The sequence below is a fragment of the Cervus canadensis genome, chromosome 4 (genome assembly GCF_019320065.1).
Source record: "Cervus canadensis isolate Bull #8, Minnesota chromosome 4, ASM1932006v1, whole genome shotgun sequence".
Lineage (NCBI taxonomy): Eukaryota > Metazoa > Chordata > Mammalia > Artiodactyla > Cervidae > Cervus > Cervus canadensis.
Genome location: NC_057389.1, coordinates 93773613 through 93797763, shown reverse-complemented (window position 1 = coordinate 93797763; position 24151 = coordinate 93773613). Strand labels below are relative to the sequence as shown.

The 24151-nt window shown below is 45.6% G+C and overlaps 1 protein-coding gene across 1 annotated transcript in view; it reads right to left on the bottom strand.

The window, feature by feature from the left end:
• The window catches only part of LOC122440464 (mucin-16-like), a 115078-nt gene that overhangs the window by 35075 nt on the left and 55852 nt on the right, over positions 1–24151 (bottom strand). Inside the window, 15 exon segments of the mRNA XM_043466761.1 lie at positions 732–904; positions 1636–1703; positions 1857–1981; positions 3580–3615; positions 5133–5305; positions 6552–6622; positions 6800–6924; positions 11522–11587; positions 11810–11845; positions 15057–15229; positions 17175–17242; positions 17325–17449; positions 19805–19870; positions 20521–20556; positions 23691–23863. Coding sequence (XP_043322696.1) covers positions 732–904; positions 1636–1703; positions 1857–1981; positions 3580–3615; positions 5133–5305; positions 6552–6622; positions 6800–6924; positions 11522–11587; positions 11810–11845; positions 15057–15229; positions 17175–17242; positions 17325–17449; positions 19805–19870; positions 20521–20556; positions 23691–23863 — 1514 coding nt within the window.

Below are 24151 nucleotides of genomic sequence, written 5' to 3'. Positions count from 1 at the left end.
TGGGGATGAAGAGACCCACCCCCAACATAGCCCCTCACCATTGATGGAGGCACTGTCATCACAGAAGCTGGGAGAAAACATCCCAAGTGCTTGGGTTGGGGACCTCATCATCTTGGGGAATACAGGAAGGAAGGGGCTACGCCTGGGACTTTAGTGGGTATTGGTCTCTGTTTTCCCAAGGTTGGAGGGAGATGGGAGTAGGGAGAGGAGGCAGTGGGCTCCTGGACTCTTCTGTTCCTAAGGGGTGGGATTCAGACAGAGGGTTATAGAGACTTCTGAGGCCTCTTAATACTCACTGCTAGGGGTGGTGGTCTGAGTTTGGTGGTTGTATCCTACACACGTAGGGGGAGGAAGGGAGAAGAGGGGGAAAGATGGGTCAAAGTGAAGAAAGGATAGGGAGAATGCGGGGCCTCTTGAAATGCAAACATTAAAAAAATGATGGTGGTCTTCCCTAGTGGTCCAGTGGTTAAGAATTTGCCTGTCAATGCAGGGGACATGGGTTCAGTCTCTGGTCCAGGAAAATTCCACATGCTGAGGAGCAACTAAGTCCATGCACCACAACTCCTGAAATCCACATGCTCTAGAACCCATGCTCCGCAACAAGAGAAGCCACCACAATGAGACGCCTACACACCACAACTAGAGAGTAGCTCCCCTCACTGCAACTAGAGATTGCACGGCAACAAAACCCAGCAGAAACAAAATAAACAAAAAGGATGGCAGACCCTCACCATTGACGTAGAGACTGTCCTGGTCCAGGGTGTAGGGGCCCAGCCGGGTGACACCATGTGTCAGCTGACTCAGCTCCCAATACAGCTGCTCTCTGTCCAGCCCAGGGCCCGCTGGATCAGGGCGGTGTGTGCAGACAACATCCACTCCAGTGGCTGCTCCATTCTTTTCAGGCCTGGGAAGAGCAGCAGGAGAGGAGGATGACAATAAGTGGAAACTCTAAGAGTAAAGGAGGGTATCAACATCTCTGGGGACAGGACAGGAAGGGGCCAGGGGAAATGGGAAGGCTGGTAGAGAGGTGAGAAGTCAGACTTAGATTTTCTGAGAGCACAGACTTCCAACCAACCTGGGACTGTGAGCAGAGTTGGTGGGGGGGTGGGGTGGGAGGAAGTATTTCAATTAAATTGCAAATCTGAAGCCTGCTTCTTTCTGGGCTGGGGACAAGAGAGCTCACACTTGAGACAGATGAAGAGCTGGATAGGTGAACAGCTGGAATTTGGGATTAAAGGAGGTGAAGAAGGCATGCTTCGCTTGGGAGAAATCATCAGGATAGAACTGAAAACCTAAATGAAGGTGAACAACTGGAATTTGGGATTAAAGGAGGTGAAGAAGGCATGCTTCGCTTGAGAGAAATCATCAGGATAGAAATGAAAACCTAAGTGAAATGCCCTCATTGGTCAAGGAGAGGGAAGGGGGAAATTCAGAAGGATGACCAGGCTAGGGGCTCAATCCTGCTGATAGTCTGCAGAATCTGGGGACTGTTGGGGGAAGTCTTTGGTCCTTAAGTCGGTGACTCCTGAATGCCACCTCAGTTGAGGATACAGGGAAGACAGGAAGGAGGAAGGTCAAACTCCTTGGGTCTGGGAACACTTGAGGCAGCTCTGGCAGCCTATGCCAAGGTCTTACCTGAGCGATGTCAGTCTGCAGCCTGAGTATATGTGGCCCAACCGGGTGTTATTGAACAAGAGTCTGAGCTATAGAGGAGGGAGAGGGAGAACAGAAAATGTGAGGGTTGGGAGAAGGGCAGATGTGATATGGGTGTGGCTGGCATCCGTGGGAGCAAGGGTGAGGTAGGTGGGGCTTGTGTTTGGTGGGCGGGGCAGGAGTGAAGTGGGCGGGGCTCTCACCAGATCCTGCAGGACTCTCTCTGTGTTGTTGAACTTCCAGGAACCAGGGCGATGCATGTCCTCCACATAGTGCAAGTTATTGATGGTGAAGTTGAGGGTGAATGGCACCAGGGCAGGGCTGGCTACTGTAGTAGGAGTTTGCGAGAGATATCCACTGAGCTTACCCTATGCTCAATAAGCTGGGGCACGGGTCATCCCCTCTGCATGTCTTCAAGATTGGGGAGGGTCTTCCTCCAGCACGGGTAGTTTCCACAGGGAGGAGACCCCAGACATCACCCTCACTGAAAGCACTGGGGATAGTTATGAAAAAGTGCACTAAAGAGTAAACATTGGGTTGGCCCGAAAGCTCCTTTGGGTCTGTCTATGTGCTATAACAGAAGAACCCAAACAATTTTTGGACCAACCCAATAAATCCACAGGCAGGAAGCAAGCATATCTGACCCTTCAGTTAGCTAAAATTCCAGACAGATATCCTGTTTTCTTTCTTTCTTTTTTTTTGAGATTTTTTTAAAAAAAAAATTATTTTTCTGAGATTCACCTACTTATTGTTTTTAAAATTTTGTTTGAAGAAATGCTTGCATTGCATTTTTATGAGTAAGGCTCTGTTTTAAGTACCTTCCTTACATTTTAACTCATTTACTTCTTGAGGCAAAACCTTTGGAGGGAGATAGTATTCTTATCCCCATTTTACAGATGTAAAAACTCAAGGGAGGCTAAGTAATTTGCCCCAAGCCATTTAATCTGTAAGTGGCAGAGCATAGAATGAATCCAGGTGTGTGGTCCAGGAGTCTGTGCTCCTAACCCCTCCACTTAGGACCACTGGCAAGTCCCACCTGTAGTCACCACTCACTCTGGCCTGAGTGGTCAGTGGTGAGATCTCCTTTGGAGGCTCTAACTGATGAGTACCTAGAGATTCAAGCAAGCCAGTGATAATGATATCTCAGACCCTCAGTCGGGTCAATGGGTGGTATTGAAATCTACTCTGGGCCAGTTGGAGGCCAGGAATGGGAAGCTGGCCTCTAATTGAGCCAGAGTCTGCCTAAGTCCCTGACCAGGACCTGTGAGACAGCTATACTTGTAGCTCATGCTATTCCTTTCTTTTCTGGAAATAAAAACTAAATTCCCTGAAAGAAACAGCCCTTCTCACCACCAAATCTCACCCATGATAATGCTAATTCCATATTTACTTGTACATTCACATCTTTAGTCTCTGTCTTTCATGTTGGACTAAGACTAGCCTTTTCTATTCTCTTTGCTGCTGTATCACCAGGGCCTTTTATATAGTATGTGCTAAATAAATACTTATCAAGTGAATGAATGAATGAGTATGATGATCTCCAATGACCAAGTGCACAAGATCTTTGCAGAAGAAAAGTGCAAAGAGGAAGCTCCTACCTGTAGAGACCGAGACTGGGGCCATAGAAGTCGCTGGGAAGATGGTAGAGGTCATAGCAATTGGGAAGAGAACACAGTGAGGCAAATATAGTGGAAGAGAGGGCTTCTCTGATCAAGGAGGGACCATCATGGAACCCTGAGATCCTCCTCCTGTTCAGTCTAAGGTCTGTGCCAGGCTTGTCTTTTCCCAGCCCAGAGTGGAAGCAGGGAAAGCGAAGTGCAGAGGTTTCCCGGCTCCTCCCCCCTCTGGGTGCATGGACTGAGGATAACAGGGAGGAAGGTTGGGCCCCGAACAATGGAGCATTAGGGCCCACAGATTGCTACTCACTGCTGGGGGTGGAGTTCAGGGCCTGATGGGTGTAGCCTGCAGAAAGAGAAGGAGAGAAAAGATGAAGGTATAAGGATGGGGGGTGGGAGTGGCAAGAATCTGGGGCCCTTTGAGTTTCTAGGAATCTATTTATTTAATAGATTTAATTTATTTAATACCCAGTGGTAAAGAATCTGCCTGCCAAGCAGGAGACACAGGTTCAATCCCTGGAGGAGAGGATCCCCTGGAGAAGAAAATGGCAACCCATTCCAGTATTCTTGCTTGGGAAATCCCATGGACAGAGGAACCTGGAAGGCTATAGTCCATGGGGTTGCAAAAAAGGTGGACATGACTTAGTGACTGAGTTACTATAACAGCGATTTATTTAAGTAGTGTTCATGGGGCACCCTCAAAGTGCAGACTGTATAGACAAACCTTAGAGAATGCAATGAAAACAGAGAGAAGATTTTTTAATAGACTTTTTTAATGTAGACCATTTTTAAAGTCTTTAATTGAGTTTGTTATAGAATTGTTTCTGTTTTATATTTTGGCTTCTTGGCCACAAGGCATGCAGGATCTTAGCTCCCTGACCAGGGACCGAACCCTCAACTCCTGCCTTAGAAGGTGAAGTCTTAACCATTGGATCAGCAGAACAGTCCCAGGGAGGACTCTCTGAATCAGGTCATCTGTTGTCTATCCCTCTGCCATCTCTCCCCCTCACCCTCTCTGAGTGTCTGATCCCTCAGTGTATATCCAGAAACGCTGTGAATGAGGGAACAAACCAAAGGTGCAGGCTAGTTTGAGACAAGCTCAAACCCTCCCCATGCCTGAGAGGAGGACAGGTGATCTGAAATGTGTGTCATGAGCCCAGCGCACACGGTGTGAGCCCCGTGAGGAACCAGGAAGAGGTCCTGAATGTAGCTCACGGTACAGTGAAAGGTGGGGAGGAGCAGTTAGTGCATCAGGGTTAAGGGAGATGTGGGGACCCAATATGAGTCAAAGATACTCTGGTGCAATACAAGGGGTTTCAGGGGGGTAGAGGCCATCAAGGATTCCCCATCAGCATCCTCTCATCAGGAGAGAAGGCCTTAAGGGTGGAGTCACTTCAAGATTGAAAAGTAACCATGAGAGGCTTCCCTGGTGTCTCAGTGATACAGAATCCCCCTGCCAGTGCAGGGGACATGGGTTCGACCTTTGGTCTGGGAAGATCCCACGTGTTTTGGAGCAACTAAACCTGTGCACCACAGCTATTGAGGCTGTGCCCTAAAGCCTGGGAGCCACAACTATTGAGCCCAAGTGCTGCAACTAGTGAAGTCCGTGTGCCCTAGAGCCTGTGCTCTATAACAAGAGAAGCCACTGCAATGAGAAGCCTCAGCTAGAGAGTAGCCCCCACTCAACTCAACTCGAGAGGGCCCACACAGCAAAGAAGACCCAGCATAGGCAATAGATAAATATATTTTCTTTTTAAAAAGGAAGAAACCATGAAGCCAAGATCTGAGTCAACGCACCCACAGCACACAGCCAAGCCTCTAAGGGCAAGAGAGGGAGCGTGATCTCAAGTCTGAGCTGCTCACCGTTGACGTAGAGACTGTCCCTGTCCAGGGTGTAGGGGCCCAGCAGGGTGATGCCATGGGTCAGGTGGCTCAGCTCCCAGTACAGCTGCTGTCTGTCCAATCCAGGGCCTCTGGGGTCAGGGCGATGCATGCAGATGGCGTCCACTCTGGTGGCTGCCCCGTCCTTCTCAGGCCTGTGCAAAAATCTCCACGTGGTTGGTCCAACTAGCTCTCCATCTGTCCATCCGGCCCTCCCTCTCTTTGCCACCCCTAAGGCAGAAACCTCAGAAGCCTGATTTAACAAGAAAACTGGTGGGATCACCCTCTATGTCTTTTCAGTCTTCTAATTTTACTGAGACTTTCAATGGCTAAGTCAAAGATCTCTCTTGGTAAATGCCACATTGCACTTGAACATATTTGGATTATTTTCAAATATCTTCTGATATTGATTTCTACAACAATTCCACAGTGATAAGAGAACAGACTCTGTATGAGTTCAATACCTTTAGGCTATGAAATTTTTGCACCTTGTTTTATGTCCCTGGATATGTTCCAGTGTCTCCCAGTCTATAGTCTGTGGGAATTTGAATAGCATTTGTATCCTACTGTTGTGTGAAAACTGTATAAATCTTAATATCACATTCCTATATGTAATTATTCCCTGGAGAAGGGCATGTCAACCCACCCCAGTATTCTTGCCTGGAGAATCCCACGGACAGAGGAGCCTGGTGGGCTACAGTCTATGGGGTCACAAAGAGTCAGATACAACTGAAGTGACTTAGCACACACGCACGCACCTGTAATTACTATACCTACACCATATATAATGTAATATAATATGTAATATAATATATACTGGGCTTCTCAGGTGACATAGTGATAAAGAAGGTTCTTTATTATGTCTCCTGCCGGTGCAGTCAACATCAGAGGTGCAGGTTCAATCCCTGGGTGGGGAAGATCCCCTGGAGTAGAAAATGGCAACCCCTCCAATATTCTTGCCTGAAAAACTCCAGGGACAGAGAGCCTGGCAGGCTATAGTCCATGGGGTTGCAAAGAGTCAGACACGACTAAGGGACTCTGCACACACCTTGCAAGGACGTGATGAAGGCAGTGGGGCAGTGCTGTTTAAGGGCTAGGAGTTTGGCTCTAGAACCTGAAATGCGGGGCTTGTTCTGTGTGACCTTCACAAATTACTTAATCCCCCTGAGCCTCAGTTTCTCCTTTTGTTCTTGCTTCCTGAGTCTGTGGAGACTCTGATGATTAAATATAAAGTAACAGCACACTGCCTTGGGTCTTAGCGCTTGTGAGTTGCTGGTATTATCGTTGTCGTTAATACTTAGTATCCATGAACAGGAGTCATCCTAAGCGTGAGTGAAGTCAGGGAGCTGGTAGATTATGGTCCCATTAACCTGTTGGCTGTGTTGTTGGGGAGGGTCTTACCTGAGCAAGGCTAGTCTGCAGCCTGAATAGAGGGATCCCAGACTGCTGGTATTCTTGAACATGTGTCTGAGCTATTAAAAAGGAGAGGGGAGTTGAGAAGGAACCGCTGAGAGAGGCCAGGAGGAGCTGGGACATAGGTGGGCTAATAGGTCGGGTGGTGGGGGCTGGCACTAGTGGGCGGAGCTGGGGCAAAGTGGGTGGGACTAGTGTTAGAGGGTGAGGCTGGCATCAGTGGGCGGGGCTCTCACCAGACCCTGCAGGATCAACTCGGTGGCGTTGAATTTCCAGGAGACAGGGTGCTGCATGTCCTCCTCGAAGGTTAGGTTGGTGATGGTGAAGTTGAGGGTGAAAGGCATCAGAAGAGGGACTCCTGCTGCAGCAGGGGAAGGAAAAAGACCACTCCTGAGTCAGACCTGGGCTGAGCTCTAAAATAACTTCCAGGGACAGAAATGGAAGACCCAGATCTGAGGAAGCAAAGATTCCTAGCTGGTAGGACCAGAGACAAAAGGCTAAATAAGGAGCAAAGCAAAATGCTGTTAAATGCAGTAGGGTGCACATTCATTAGGATGGCTATTATCTTTTAAAAAAGAAAGAAAAAGAAAAAGAAGTGTTGGGAATTCCCTGGCAGTTCAGTGGTTAGGATTCCACCTAGTCTTTCACTGCTGAGGGCCCAGGTTCAATTCCTGGTTAGGGAACTAAGATCCTGCAAGTCATGCCATGTTAAAAAAAAGATACTGTTAGTGAGGATATGGAGAAATTGAATCTTCATGTTGGTGGAAACGCTGGTGGAGTTGCTATAGAGAACAGTTTGGTGGTTCCTTATAAAGGTAATTCACTCCTAGGTGTATACACCCAAAGAACTGAAAACAGGGACTTGGAGATTTGAAAACAAATGTTCACAGTAGCAGCATTTACAGTAGCCAACAAGTGGAAGAAACTAAGTATCCATTAACAGATGAATGGATAAAGGAAATGTGGTATATACAATGGAATAGTATTCAGCTATAAAAGGAATTTAGGAAGTCAAGAGATACCTGGAGTAACAGGCAAATTTGGCCTTGGAGTACAGAATGAAGCAGGGCAAAGGCTAACAGAGCTTTGCCAAGAGAACACACTGGTCATAGCAAACACCCTCTTCCAACAACACAAGAGATGACTCTACACATGGACATCATCAAATGTCCAACACCAAAATCAGATTGATTATATTCTTTGCAGCCAAAGATGGAGAAGCTCTATAGAACAAGACCAGGAGCTGACTGTGGCTCAGATCATGAACTCCTTATTGCCAAATTCAGGCTTAAATTGAAGAAAGTAGGGAAAAACCACTAGACCATTCAGGTATGACCTCAATCAAATCCCTTACAATTATACAGTGAAAGTGACAAATAGATTCAAGGGATTAGATCCAATAGACAGACAGAGTTCCTAAAGAACTATGGATAGAGGTTCATGACATTGTACAGGAGGCAGTGATCAAGACCATCCCCAAGAAAAAGAAATGCAAAAAGGCAAAATGGTTGTCTGAGGAGGCCTTACAAATAGCTGATTCGTGTCAATGTATGGCAAAAGCCACTACAATATTGTAAAGTAATTACCCTCCAGAAAAACAAAACAAATAGCTGAGGAAAGAAGAGAAGCCAAAGGCAAAGGAGAAAAGGAAAGATATATCCATTTGAATGCAGAGTTCCAAAGATTAGCAAGGAGAGATAAGAAAGCCTTCCTCAGTGGTCAATGCAAAGACATAGAGGGAAACAATAGAATGGAAAACACTGGAGATCTCTTCAAGAAAATTAGTGATACCAAGCGAACATGTCATGCAAAGATGGGCACAATAAAGGACAGAAATGATATGGACCTAACAGAAGCAGAAGATAAAGAGGTGGCAAGAATACACAGAAGAACTATACAAAAAAGATCATCATGACCCAGATAACCACGATAGTGTGATCACTCACCTAGAGCCAGACATCCTGGAATGCGAAGGCATGTGGGCCTTAGGAAGAATCACTACGAACAAAGCTAGTGGAGGTGATAGAATTCCAATGGAACTATTTCAAATCCTAAAAGATGATGCTGTTACAGTGCTGCACTCAATATGGCAGCAAATTTGGGAAACTCAGCAGTGGCCACAGGACTGGAAAAGGTCAGTTTTCATTCTAATCCCAAAGAAAGGCAATGCCAAAGAATGCTCAAACTACCACACAATTGCACTCATCTCACACGCTAGTAAAGTAATGCTCAAAATTCTCCAAGTGAGGCTTCAACAGTATGTGAACTGAGAACTTCCAGATATTCAAGCTGGATTTAGAAAAAGCAGGGGAGCCAGAGATCAAATTGCCAGCATCTGTTGGATCATCAAAAAAGCAAGAGAGTTCCAGAAAAACATCTACTTCTGCTTTATTGACTATGCCAAAGTCTTTGACTGTGTAGATCACAACAAACTGTGGAAAATTCTTAAAGAGATAGGAGTACCAGACCACCTTACCTGCCTCCTGAGAAATCTGTGCATGTCAAGAACCAACAGTTAGAACAGGACATGTAACAACAGACTGGTTCCAAATAGGGAAAGGAATATGTTAAGGTTGTATATTGTCACCCTGCTCATTTAACTTATATGCAGAGTATATCATGCAAAATGCTGGGCTGGATGAAACACAAGCTGGAATCAAGACTGCTGGGAGAAATATCAATAACCTCAGATACGCAGATAACACCACCCTTATGGAAGAAAGCTAAGAACTAAAGAGCCTCTTGATGAAAGTGAAAGAGGAGAGTGAAAAAGTTGGCTTAAAACTCAACATTCAGAAAACTAAGATCATGGCATCCGGTCCCATCACTTCATGGCAAATAGATGGGGTAACAGTGGAAACAGTGTAAGACTTTATTTTTTTGTGCTCCAAAATCACTGCAGATGGTGACTGCAGCCATGAAATTAAAAGATGCTTGCTCCTTGGAAGGAAAGCTATGACCAACCTAGACAACATATTAAAAAGCAGAGACATTACTTTGCCAACAAAGGTCTGTCTAGTCAAAGCTATAATTTTTCCATTGGTCATGTATGGATGTGAGAGTTGGACTACAAAGAAAGCTGAGCACTGAAGAATTGATGCTTTTGAACTGCAGTGTTAGAGAAGACGCTTGAGAGTTCCTTGGACTGAAAGGAGATCTAGTCAGTCCATCCTAAAGGAAATCAGTCCTGAATATTCATTGGAAGGACTGATGCTGAAGCTGAAGCTCCAATACTTTGGCCACCTGATGCGAAGAGCTGACTCATTGGAAAAGACCCTGATGCTGGGAAAGATTGAAGACAGGAGGAGAAGGGGATGACAGAGGATGCGATGGTTGGATGGCATCACCGACTCGACGGACAGGAGTTTGAGCAAGCTCTGGGAATTTGTGATGGACAGTGGGGCCTGGCGTGCTGCAGTCCATGGAGTTATAAAGAGTCGGACATGACTGAGGGACTGAAATGAACTGAACTGATAAAAGGAATGAACTTCTAATACTTCTACAACATGGATGAATCTTAAAAACATTATGCTAAGTGAAATAAATCAAACATGAAAAGACAAATCCCCCTCACATAAAGTTACCTAGATTTAGGTAAATTCACAGAGACAGAAGAGAGAATTGAGGTTACCAGGGCTGAGCATGGGGGTTAAGGGGATTTAATGTTTAACGGGTTTGGAGTTTTTGTTTGGGATGCTGCAAATTTTCTGGAAAGGGATGGTGGTGATGACTGTACAACATTGTGAATAAGCACTTAAAAATGGTAAATAAAAAAAATTTTAAATAGTAAATTCTATTGGTTCTATAGTAAAATCTCTCAGCCCCTCACCAGTCATGTGAGCAGGGGCATGTTACTTATCTTGTCTGCCTATCTCCATTTCTTTATCTGTAAAATGGGGAGAATTATGCATTGTAGAGAAATTATGAAGGTTAAGTGACTGTTAAAAGAGTCAGTACATTTCAAGGACATTATGCTGAATGAAAGGAGCCAATCCGCAACGGTTACATGTACTTATCTAACATTCTCAAAATAACAAAATCATAGAGATGGAAAACAGATTAGTAGTTGCCAAGGGTTCGATTGGGAAAGATTGTTGTTTGTCGTGTCTGACTGTTTGAGACTCCATGGACTGTAGTCCGCCAGGCTCCTCTGTCCTTGGGATTCTCCAGGCAAGAGTACTGGAGTGGGCAGCCATTTCGGTCTCCAGGGGAGCCTCCTGACCCAGGGATCAAACCCAGGTTTCCTGCATTGCAGGCAGATTCTTTACCGTCAGAGCCACAAGGGAAGCCTTTAGTGGAGAGGGCGGGGGACTAACATCTTATCCCCTCTGCCTAGCACAGAACACATATCCAAGAAATATTTGTCACACTAAAATCCTTGGTACGCCCTGTGGTAGGTGTTTTACGCACATTTTCTTTCTTTTTAAATTAATTTTTTTATTGGCATATAGTTGATTTACTCACATTTTCATTTCACTTTCACAACGACTACCGAGTGTTATTATTCTTGCTTGGCAGGTGAGGAAACTGAGGCACTGAGAGGATACGTAAATTACCCATGGTCAACAGAACTGGATGGATGAAGAAATCGTATTTCATGCCCTTGAGGAATTTAGAGCAGTGCCGGGGCAGCCCATGGTAGTTTTCATTGTTTCACAGCAGCTTGTCTCTGAAACCCATGGGGCCTAGCTTTGAGGCCTCCTAGAAGGATCTGGGGGCTTCCTTGGTGTCTCAGACAGTAAGGAATTCACCTGCAATGCGGGAGACCTGAGTTTGATCCCCGGGGTGGGAAAATCCCTGGAGGAAGGCATGGTCACCCACTCCAGTCTTCTTGCCGGAGAATCCCATGGACAGAGGAGCCTGGTGGGCTACAGTCCATGGGGTCGCAGAGAGTCAGACATGACTGAGTGACTGAGCGCACACAGCAACAGAAAGATCTGGAGAAAGAAGTCACCTACCTGTGGAGCTGGGGAAGTGGGTTGGCACCATGGAGGTCCCTGGGAAGGGTGGGGAGGTCCCAGCAGCTGAGGAGAAATGGTCTGGAGTAAGAATAGGGATTCCAAGCGGGGCATGGATGCCACCACGTGCATCTTTCCTGTCCAATTGGAGCCACTGTACGTAGCGGGCATTGGATGAGACACCCAGGTCCTCCCATATCTCTGCTCCCTGAGGCTCTGGAAGGAGGGGATCACTGTCTGTCCACCAGGGGCCTGGAGCACATGGTTACCAAGGTCTTGAGTACTCACCACTGGGGGTGGAGGCTGAGGTCCGTTGGGTGTAACCTGCAATGAGAAACGGAGACAGGGTTGGAATGCAAGCAGGAAAGAGATTGCCAAGATAGAGCTCAAGGACCAACAACCCCACCCTCAACTGAGACTTCAAGTTGCAAAACAACAGTTATGATGGAGGAACAACTGTATCTTGTTCTTAAAAAGCTTGTGACCCCATGGACTATAGTTCACCAGGCTGAGAAATCAAAGACCCAGTATATGTCTTCATGGGTTCACAATTTACAGTTGTGTTTTAGCCACTAAGTCATGTCGAATTCTTTGCAACCCCATGGACTGTAGTCCGCCAAGCTCCTCTGTCCATGGGATTTCCCAAGCTAGAATATGAGAGTGAGTTGCCATTTCCTGCTCCAGGGGATCTTCCTGATAGAGATGATGAAACCTGCGTCTCCTGCCTTGACAGGTGGATTCTTTACCGCTGAGCCACAAAGGGAGCCCTTGCAATTTATTTGGGAAGATAAATACACTGACATTTCTAGAACATGGGCCCTAAATTTGTGCTTTTCTAGAGGAGATTTTGAAATATTGCCAGGGGGAAGATGAATGGCCAGACTCTTGGGTCCCCATTGGCTACAGGCAGATTGATAGTATCTTTTATCTTCTTTTTTTAAAATTTATTTATTTGGTTGCACCAGGTTTTAGTTGTAGCATGTGGGATGAAGTTCCTTGTTAGGAGCAGTGTCAGTTGCTCTGTTGTATCCAACTCTTTGCAATTCCCATGGACTGTAGCCAGCCAGGCTCCTCTGTCCATGGGATTCTCCAGGCAAGAATACAGGAGTGGGTTGCCATTTCCTTCTCCAGGGGATCTTCCCAACCCAGAGATGGAAGCTGGGTCTCCTGCATTGCAGGCAGTTTCTTTAGCATCTGAGCCACCAGGGAAGTTTCCTGACCAGGGATCAAACCTGGGGCCCTTGCATTGGGAATGCAGAGTCGCAGCCACTGTGTCGTCAGGGAAGTTCCAAGTCTCTTTCATCTTCTGGAGAAAGGCTCTGTGCCTCAGACAAGTTTATAAATCAAAGTCCTGGAATGCAGGAATGCAAACGGAAGAGCCCATGGGCTTTCTTGAGTAATCGAGGGAGATTGCTCAAGTGGGAAATGATACACAGGATGGGTTCTGTGGCAAACTGGAGAATCCCATCCCTTATGGGAGGGCAGAGACTCAGCTTCAATGTGTGGTTACAAAAAGGACACTCAGTGTCTGTCCTCTATTATGTCTAAGATGGAGAAAATGATTCTTTCTGGAGTTTTGATCATTAAATGGCAGGACACATGGCATACAGTTAGAATGCAAAGGCACTCCATAAGTGATCTATGTGTATGTATAAGGTATTTTTAAATTTTTATTTTATGTTGGTGTGAAAATGTGAAGTTGCTCAGTCATGTCCGACTCTTTGTGACCCCATGGGCTATACAGTCCATGGAATTCTCCAGGCCAGAATACTGGAGTGGGTAGCCTTTCCCTTCTCCAGGGGATCTTCCCAACCCAGGGATCGAACCCAGGTCCCCCACATTGCAGGCAGATGCTTTAACCTCTGAGCCACCAGGGAAGCCCAGAGATCAGCTAGGGAAAAGCTGTTTTCTAGGAGGTGGTGTCTGAGCAAGAACATGCTGAGATGAGATTCTTTACCAGCTGAGCCACCAGGGAAGCCCACCTGAGTGTATTTATTTGCAATGTTGTGTTGGTTTTGGGTGTGCAGTGGGGGGTGATTCAGTTACACACACACACACACACACACATATCTCTCTCCACTCTTTTTTAGATTCTTTTCCCATGTGGGACATTACAGAGTATTGAGTGGAGTTCCCTGGACTGGACAGTGGGTCCTTGTTGACTTTCTATTTTTTTTTTTAAATTATTATTATTATTTTTATTTTTTTCCCCTTTATTTATTTATTTATTTTTTCAGTGGGTTTTGTCATACATTGATATGAATCAGCCATAGATTTACACGTATTCCCCATCCCGATCCCCCCTCCCACCTCCTTCTCCACCCGATTCCTCTGGGTCTTCCCAGTGCACCAGGCCCGAGCACTTGTCTCATGCATCCCACCTGGGCTGGTGATCTGTTTCACCATAGATAATATACATGCTGTTCTTTCGAAACATCCCACCCTCACCTTCTCCCACAGAGTTCAAAAGTCTGTTCTGTACTTCTGTGTCTCTTTTTCTGTTTTGCATATAGGGTTGTCGTTACCATCTTTCTAAATTCCATATATATGTGTTAGTATGCTGTAATGTTCTTTATCTTTCTGGCTTACTTCACTCTATTTTTTTATATAGTAGCATGCGTATGTTAACTCCAGACTTCTAATTTATCCATCCTCCCCCCCCACCCCTTTTTTTTGCACAAGTGTTTAACTGGATATTTTCTGTGTGCAAAATTTAATCCCTCTATATGAAACGTTTATCCCAATTTTACTGACAAAGAAACTGAGGCTTAGAGGAATTAAATAAATTATCCTAAGTCACAAGCCTGATTTTATCCCAAATCTGTGGAGTTCCATTCCTTCTTTCACACCATCCTTTACCTTAGAACTACTCAGTCGTGTCCGACTCTTTGCGACCCCATGGATTGTACAGTCCGTGGAATTCTCCAGGCCAGAATACTGGAAAGGGTAGCCTTTCCCTTCTCCAGGGGATCTTCCCAACCTAGGGATCGAAACCAGGTCTCCCACATTGCAGGCGGATTCTTTACCAGCTGAAACACCAGGGAAGCCCAAGAATACTGGAGTGGGTCCTCTCCAGTTGATCTTCCCGATCCAGGAATTGAACCAGGGTCTCCTGCATTGCAGGCAGATTCTTTACCAGCTGAGCTGTCAGGGAAGCCCACTTAGAACTATTCATAAAAACCTAAGAAGGGCTTCCCAGGTGGCTCAGTGGTAAAGAATCCTCCTGCCAATGCAGGAGACGAGGGTTCGATCCCTGGGTTGGGAAGATCCCTGGAGGAGGAAATGGAAACCCACTCCAGTATTCTTGCTTGGGAAATCCTATGGACAGAGGAGCCTGGCAGGCTACATACAGTCCATGGGGTTGCAAACAGTCCGACACAACTTAAGTGACTAAAATAACAATAACAACCTAAGAAAGATAACACTGTTGGAAATATCTGATATGCATTAAAACAAAAAACCTTTAAAATATGTTAACATTATTTAGATGGAATAAAACATTGGTTTGTCTTCTAAAAAAAAAAAAGATGCTCACCATTGACATAGAGGCTGTCCTTGTCCAAAGTGAAGAATCCCAGCTGGGTGACTCCATGAGTCTCGTGGCTCAGTTCCTGGTACAGCCTCTCTCGGTCTAGTTTAAGGCCCATGGGGTCAGGTCGGTGAGTACAGACAGCATCAACTCCAGTGGCTCTTCTGTTTTTTTCAGGCCTGAGGAGGGTAGGACACAGGCATAGGGAGGTGGGAATTCCAGAAAAGGGCTCTGAAAAGCCTCACTGAGGGAAGGAACTGAGAAGGGAAAACTGGAATGGTTTTGGTATTGGGGGAGAATTGGAAATGTCTATGCCAGCCAAGGTCCCTGAACACAGAGGATGTAGCATCTAGAAATGCTGATATCTGTGCTAAGCTGGCACTCATAACAAGGCATCACACACTGTAACAACAAAAGCAGGACAGAGGGGATGGAAGGAAGGAACCTGAGGGTTCAACAAGGTTAAAAAAGGCAATGTCAAATTCCTTAAATTCCAGCCTTGCCACTCAACTGCTGAGTGACTCTGGCTAAGTCTCTCAACCTCTCCGTGGCTCAATTTTTTTCATTCATTAAATGAGGCAATGAGTAGAGACCTCACAGTACTTAGCACTTAGCTCAATAAAAGGCAGCCAAGTTTACTACACATTAATAGGGCCAGTGTTCTTGGTGAATGGACCCTATGATGGGAGAGACTGAGTTTTTTGACAGAAACAGTGAGGTCAAGCTGCCAGTCTAGGGTGGAGGTGGGATGGGGGACGGTATCACAGAGCCAAAAATATCTCAGTGGATCAGCGGAATCAGTGGAAATGGGAAGACCTAGAACCATGTCTGGAGGGCAAGAGTGACTATCTTCGGAGCTGGGGGCATTCCTTTCTCTGAGAAAAGGTCAGTGACTGGGAGATTTCACACAAGGGAGTAGGGTACCGTGAGTATACATATGGGGGTCTCCACATGCTGAATTTACTCTCAGTACTTGAATCTATAAAAGACTGTAGGGCTTCCCTGGTGACTCAGGAGTAAGGAATCTGCCTGCTAATGCAGGAGACAAGGTTCGTTTGATCCCTGATACAGTAAGATTCCACACGCCATGAAGCGACTAAGTCTGTGCACCCCAGCTACTGAGCCTGTGCTCTAGAGAGAAGCCCCCACTTGCCACAACCAGAGAAAGCCCATACACAGCAACAAAGATCCAGCATAGCCAAAAATAAATAAATACAATGATTAAAAAAAGATTGTGAATAATTTATTACATGCATAGATATAATGATGCACCCTCTACAGCAAGCTTTCTTAAGCTTGGCACCATGAGCAATTCAGATCAGGTAATTCTTTGCCTTGGGAGACTGTCCTGTGCATTGTAGGCTATTGAGCAGCATCCTTGGCCTCATTCACTAGATACCCCCAGGAGTAACCTCCACTCTTGAATTGTGACAATCAAAAAATGTCTTGGACTTCCCTGGTGGCACAGTGGATAGGAATCTGCCCGCCAATGCAGGGGACGTGGGTCTGATCCCTGGTTCGGAAAGATTTCACCTATTGCAGGGCACCTAAACCCGTGGACTGCAACTGCTGAGCCTGTGCCCTAGAGCCCAAGAGCCAAAACTACTGAGTCTGAGCGCTGCAACTACTGAAACCCTTGCACAAAGAGCCCGTGCTCCACAACAAGAGAAGCCACTTCAACGAGAAGCCTTTGCACTACCATTAGAGAGTAGCCCCCACTCACCGCCGCTAGAGAAAAGCTTGCACAAAACAACAAAGACCCAGCACAGCCAAAAAGAAATAAATAAGCAACATGATTTTTAAAATCTCTCCAGATAGAGCCAGATATCCCCTGGGAGCGATATCACGCTTGGTTGAAAACTACTGCCCTCTAGTGGTGAAGCTGACGTGATTCTTTGTTTCCTTGATGAGATCCAGAAGAAAGGTCTTTCTGAAAAGTTCTACCTTATCTCCTGGGAAGGAGAAGCTAAGAGGATTTCGCATTTTCTGGTCAGAAACACAGTGTGAGGCAGGGTGAGAGCTGGTCCCTGGGGTAGTGGGTATAAGATATATGAAGGTCTAGGTCTTGGTCATCACCCCACCCCCTTCCCCGCATTACCCGGGTGTCTACTCTGGGGTTCTCACCTGAGCAAGATCAGTCGGCAGCCAGAATACAGGAGTCCAATACTGCTATTCTGGAACAAGGGTTTGAGCTGGGGATGAAAGAAAGGGAAGTGAGCATATGATGCTCAAGGGTCTGGGCAGGACACGGGTAGGCACTGGAGAGGTTCTCACCAGGCGATTCAAGATCCTTTCCATGGTGCTGAATAGCTCAGATCCTGGGGGACTCATGTCCTCTGTGTAGCTCAGGTTGGTGATGGTGAAGCTGAGGGTGAAAGGCACCAGAGAAGGGCTCATGCCTGCAGTGGGAAGGGAGAGAGAGGCTCATTATGACTTCTGGCTGGGATGGCTGTAAACGGGGTCCAGCGTTGTCACCGTAGCCTCAGCATCCAGTGAGTCAGGCTTAAGATATCCAACAGGTGTCACCCTTAAATCCAGCCAGACCTAGAGAAGGCGAGGGGCCTGCATACCAGAAGGATAATTTTAGCTGGAAAAAGAACCTCAACTCTTTTCAGCCTGATGTGTTTAAAGATAAACAGCTATTAGATATTTCTGTGGGAGGAAGAGAAGCAAAGTCACTCGACCAGCCTCAGCGGCAGAGACCTCCCATAGTCTCTGACATGATCAGGAGAGAATGTGCAGCTACTGAGTGGTCAAGACTGTTCCCCCCATGAAAGTGACCCCTCCTTCTTTGTCAATAACCATCGTTGAAGAGTGCATTTTATTTTATTTTTTAATTTATATTTTCAAGCTGAAGTAGTTATTCACAATGTTGTGTGAATTTCTGCTATACAGCAAAGTGAAAAAGTTGAAGCCATGGTGGCTGAAACTTTCCCAAACTTCTTTAAAACATACATTTTCAGATTCAAGAAATTTTATAAAATCCCAAAGAGGAGGACTTCAAAGAAAATCATGCTCAGATGCTTCAAAGATGAAGAACAAATTGTGGATACATCTAGAGACAAATGACAGCCTCAGTCATGGAGTGACTTGATTTATAACACACATCAGATTTTTAAAAGGCTGCAGAACTAGACATGTTATGTAAACAGTTAAGTTGATCAGGGTGGAGCAGTGAGGAAGTGGAAAGTATGCATCCTGCCTAAAATGTGTAAAAAGTTGGCAGTGCCTTGACTTGCAAAACACAGAATTCCTGAAGGCAGAATTCAAATTACGAACCACTAGTTTGTATCTCATAACTCTGGATTCACATGATGGGATTAAAGTTTAAGGATGCTCACCCTCTACCATGACCCGTATAGTCAAAGCTATGGTTTTGTCATGTATAGATGTGAGAGTTGGACCAAAGAAGGCTGAGTGCCGAAGAATTGATGCTTTCAAACTGTGGTGCTAGATAAGACTCTTGAGAGTCCCTTGGACAGCAAGGAGATGCTTGCAGAGACTCAAAACAGTCCATCCTAAAGGAAATCAGTCCTGAATATTCATTGGAAGGACTGATACTGAAACTGAAGCTCCAATACTTCAGCCGCCTGATGCGAAGTGCTGACTCATTGGAAAAGACCCTGATCCTGGGACAGATTGAAGGCAGGAGGAGAAGTGGGCAACAGAGGATGAGATGGTTGGATGGCACTACTGACTCAGTGGACATGAGTTTGAGGAAACTCTGGGAGGTGGTGAAGGACAGGGAAGCCTGGTGTGCTGCAGTCCTTGGGGTTGCAAAGAGTCAGACACTACTTAGCGACTGAACAACAATGCTCACCCTGGGCCATGATGTAAGCATGATAAAGACCGGAAGACTCAAAAAAAAAAAAAAAAAAAAAACTTGGGACTTTCCTGGTTTAAGAATCCACCTGTCAGTGTAGGGGACACAGGTTCCATCCCTGGTCTGAGAAGATTCCACATGCCTTGGAGCAACTAAGCCTGTGTGCCACAACTACTGAGCCCACGCACCTAGAGCTTTTACTCTGCAACAAGAGAAGCCATTGCAATGAGAAGCCATTGCACTGCAACGCAAGAAAGCCCACATGTAGCAATGAAGATCCACAGCAGTGAAAAAAAAACCCCCGAAAACTTAAGGGCTGGGGTAAGACAGGTTTTATGGTATAAACCAAAGTCTCTGTACCAGGTACCTGGAGATTCAGGGGCCCTCAGACGAGGATATGGAGCAAGAATCAACTCGGGACTAAGATCCTAAATGATTTTCTGGATGTTCAAATACAATCCACAAATTTGAACCTATACAGAGATTGCTCCATTCATCCAATCAATAAATATAAAGTGAATCCTGATCAGGTGTTAAGCTCCAGGGTGACAAATACACAAAGACTGAATAAAGCAAGCTGGAGTAAATTCCGTGAAAGAAATACTAAGGTGATATGATACAGAAAAACCCGTGAGCCAGGTATGGATTCAGGAGAAATGTTGTATCGTTTAAGTGTTTATGGAAGGTCTTTCGGTGAAGGTGTGGTGATCAAGCTGAGATGTGAAAGTTAAATAAGTTGCTAGGCATACCTGATCTCCAGAAAGGGCTATTAAAAAGGCAAGACAGAGGTTAGGACAGTAGAACAATCCTCTGATGTGGCCAAAGCTTAGAAAGTGTGAGAGAAAAACTGGGACAGGATGAGGCTGGGTGGCCAATAGGGACCAGACAGTGCAGAGTCGAAGTTTCCTAGGTCCCAGAGAGCAGGTCCTACCTGTAGAGCTGAGGATGGGGGACAGAGATGTGGAAGATTCCAGAGAGAATGTAGAAGTCACTGGAGCTGAGGAAAAAAAAAAAATGGGGAAAATGACTGAGTTCCATCTGGAACAGATTGTAGAAGCAGAAATTTTTCATTGGAATTTGGATTTCTATCTTAAAAATTTTTTTGATGTGGGCTACTTTTGAAGTCTTTACTGAATTTGTTACAGTATTGCTTCTGCTTTAGTATTTTGGTCATGAGGCATGTGGGATCTTCTACAGGTGGCTCAGTGATAAAGAATCCACTTGCCAGTGCCGGAAACGAAGGAGATGCATGTTCAGTCCTTGGGTTGGGAAGATCCCCTGGAGAAGGGCATGGCAACCCACTCCAGTGTCCTTGCCTAGAGAATCCCGTGGACAGAGGAGCCTGGTGGGCTATAATCCACAGGGTCACAAAGAGTTGAACACAACTGAGCAAGCATGCAGTCTCTCCAACCAGGGATCAAACCGACACCCCCTACATTGGAAGGTGAAGTCTTACCCACTGGACCAAGAGGGAAGTCCCTGTGTTTCTATCTTGACTCAGAACAAGAACTTGGGTAGGTTAGGAGCTGCTCTGAGGCCACGGCTGGGCATTTAGGGAGAAGGCATTGGGAACTTCTCTGCTGAAAGATGTGCTCTGGGGAATAAGGGTCCAGTGGGCATTGAAGAAGCACGGTTTGAAATACTCACTGCTGGTGGTGGGCCTCCCGTACTGACGGTTATAACCTGCACAAAGGGAGAAAAGAGTACAGAAGGACTGTTACGATGGGTCACAGTTAAGGAGTTGGATGGCAGACCTAGAAATGAAATTAACAAATTTTCTGAGATCCACATGAACAATAATGGTTACGTCTTATTCTGTGTCCTTCTGTACCTTGTCCTTTGAAAATAACAATGAACATCATCACTATTGTTATTGCCAAAGTGTTTTAATTTTTATTGGAATATAGTTGCTTTGCAATGTTGTGTTAGCTTCTACTCTATACAGATGCAGAAAGCAAACGTATAGATGTTATTGTTCAGTCACTAAGTTGTGTCTGACTCTTTGCAGCCGCACAGACTGCAGCACATTAGGCTTTCCTGTCCTTCACTATCTCCCAGAGTTTGCTCAAACTCACATCCATTAAGTCAGTAATGCCATCCAACCAATGTATGGACACCAAGGGGGGAAGGCAGAGTGGGTGGAATTGGGAGATAGGGATTGACCTGTATACACTATTGATACTGTGTATAAAATAGATTAATGAGAACCTACTTTATAGCACAGAGAACTCTACCCAAGGTGCTGCGGTGACCTGAATGGGGAGGAAGTCCAAAAGGCGGGGATGTATGAATATGTATGGCTGATTCATTTGGCTGCACAGTAGAAATTATTGCCAAAATTAAAATGCATTAGTAGTATCTGGCTCTATTTATTGGGAATGCATCAGAAACAATGCTAAACACTACAAAGGTAATGGGGCAAATTTATGAATGAGTGTGTGTGTGCTCCAGGCCTTGTCCATGCTCTCTCAGTCTCTAAACACAATTTTATCCTTGCTCTTTCACCTTCTCTCCCACCACAAAATTTTTATGATAGTATGATCTTTGCTGACTTAGTTTCTGGTTTTTTTCTTTGTGTGTGTGTGTGTGTGTGTATGTGTGTGTGATGTAGAACTGAAAAATTGTGGCAGGTGGGGAGAGTGGTATGTGGAGATAAAGGTACAATGAGATGGAAGAAGGGGGATGCATGAGGTTTAAAACAGAGAAAATTTGGATCTGGGGTTGGGTAGTGAGAAAGAGAATAGACTCGAAGTTCAGATGAATGGTATAAAGATTGGAGCCTGAAAGAAACTGGGGAAAAGATCATTTCTTTTTTGTTTTTTCAATGATGATGATGCATTTTATTACTTTTTTAACTTTTTATTTTGTATTGGGGTATATTGCATTAACAATGTTATGATAGTTTCAGGCAAGCAGTGAAGGGACTCAGCCATACATACACATGTATCCATTCTCCCCCAAACTCCCCTCCCATCTAGGCTGCTACATAACATCGAGCAGAGTTCCCTGTGCTATACAGTAGGTCTCTGTTGGTTATCCATTTTAAATATAGCAGTGTGTACATGTCCATCCCCAACTCCCTAGCTGTCCCTTTCACCCATCCTCTGACCCCGCCCCGGCAACCATAAGTTCATTCTCTAAGTCTGTGAGTCGAGAAGAGAATTTTTTACGATGTTCTTTCCATAATGGATTGCATGTCTTTGATACTCTGAGGGATGTGAGTGAAGGCTGGACTAAGGGGAGCTCTGTGATTTACTTGGATTGTTACAATCCTGTGTGGTATGTGTGTTTAGTCCATTCTGTAGATGGGACCTTAGAGCCCGGCGAGGTCACATGGCTTGTCCAGCATCACATAGAACAGGGATCTGTCACTCATCAATCTCCATATTATTAATATGCTTTCAGTTAGTCCCAATCCTGGAGTTAAACCTTCTACAGACACCAAACAGGATGTGCCATTGTCAATCCAGTAAAATATATATTCCAAACCACATATAAAGGACATGTCCAAGCTGACATAGAAGGAAATAACTAACCAAGCATCAGGTTGGATTGTTGGCTCGAGATCGTCAAACCCTCTCTCTTCCTGTACTGACAGGCTTGCACTGGGTGGTCTACAGTGTTGCCTTGTGGTTCAGAACTTGGGATTTAGACTTGACCTTCCATTTGAGTCTTGACTCTCCCTTGCATTATGGATGGATTATCTGGGGCAAATGATTTCCTGCCTGAATGTATGATGGCTGTCTGTAAAAATGAGTGGAATAAGTCACAGAGTTTGGGATAAAATTAACATAAGATCACATAAATAAAGTCCTTATCATAATTCCTGGCACGTAAGAAACTTTTGGTAAGAATTAGCTGCTGCTGCTGCTGCTAGGTCGCTTCAGTTGTGTCCGACTCTGTGCGACCCCATAGACGGCAGCCCATCAGGCTCCCCCTTCCCTGGGATTCTACGGATGCGGTTATCAGTCTTGGTGGGGCACTGTTGCCAATGATGCTGTGGTGTGTTGTGTGTGTGCATGTTCCATCATGTTCTACTCTTTGCAACCCCACAGACTGTAGCCCACCAGGCTCCTCTGTCCATGGAATTTTCCAGGCAAGAATACTGGAGTGGGTTGCCATTTCCTCCTCCAGGGGACCTTCCCAACCCAGGAATCAAACTCGAATCTCCTGCATTAGCAGGCAGCTTCTTTACCACTGAGCTACCTGGGAAGCTCAGGTATATATTTCATTACATATCACAATTAATAGAAATAAAGTACACAATAAATGTAATGTGCTTGAATCGTTCCCAAACCATGCCCCCTCCACCTCCACTCTGGTTCGTGGAAACATTTCCTTCCACAAAACCAGCCCCAGGTGTCAAAAAGGCTGAGGACCACTGGCCTAAAGAGTTCTTCATGGTGGGGAGGCTGCCTTTTGCATTGTGGGATGTTTAGTAAGACCCTGATGCTGGGAAAGATTTGAGGCAGAAGAGGGCAACAGAGAATGAGATGGTTGGATGGCATCACCGATTCAATGGACATGAACTTGGGCAAACTCCAGAAGATGGTGATGGACAGGAAAGCCTGGCGTGTGGCAGTCCATGGGGTTGCAAAGAGTCAGACACGACTTGGCGACTGAACAAGAAATCTTTAGTAGCACTTCTGGCCTCTAACCACTAGATGTCACTAGCACCCCTTCAGTGATGACTTGAAAATGTCTCCGGACATTGTCAAATATCCCCTGGGATGATGCAGAGTCTTTCCAGGTTGAGAACTATTGGTATAGACAGACATGGGACTGTAGGGGACCCTGGCTGCAACACGGACACTCACCATTGACATAGAGGCTGTTACTGTCCAAAGTGTAGTTGCCCATCCTGGTGACACCATGAGTCAGCTGGCTCAGCTCCTGGTACAACTTTTCTCTGTCCAGCCCAGGACGTGTGGGGTCAGGATGGTAGGTGCAGATGGCATCCACTCCAGTTGCTGCTCCATCCTTTTCAGCCCTAGGATGGCAGGAACAGAGGAATAGAGGCATTTAGAGACGTGGGGGAGTTATATACTTTGTTCATCTTGAAATAGGCTGGGACCTGGGATGTAAGACTCTTTGATGCAGGGCTTGCACTTGGACAAATGTCTCCTCCAGCAATAAAATATGAAGAAAATATAATGGGCTAAAAATAACTGAGCGTATGTGTGCGTGTGCTCACTTGCTCAGTTGTGTCTGACTACTTGTGACCCCATGGATTGTAGCCCGCCAGGCTCCTCTGTCCATGGGATTTCTCAGGCAAGAA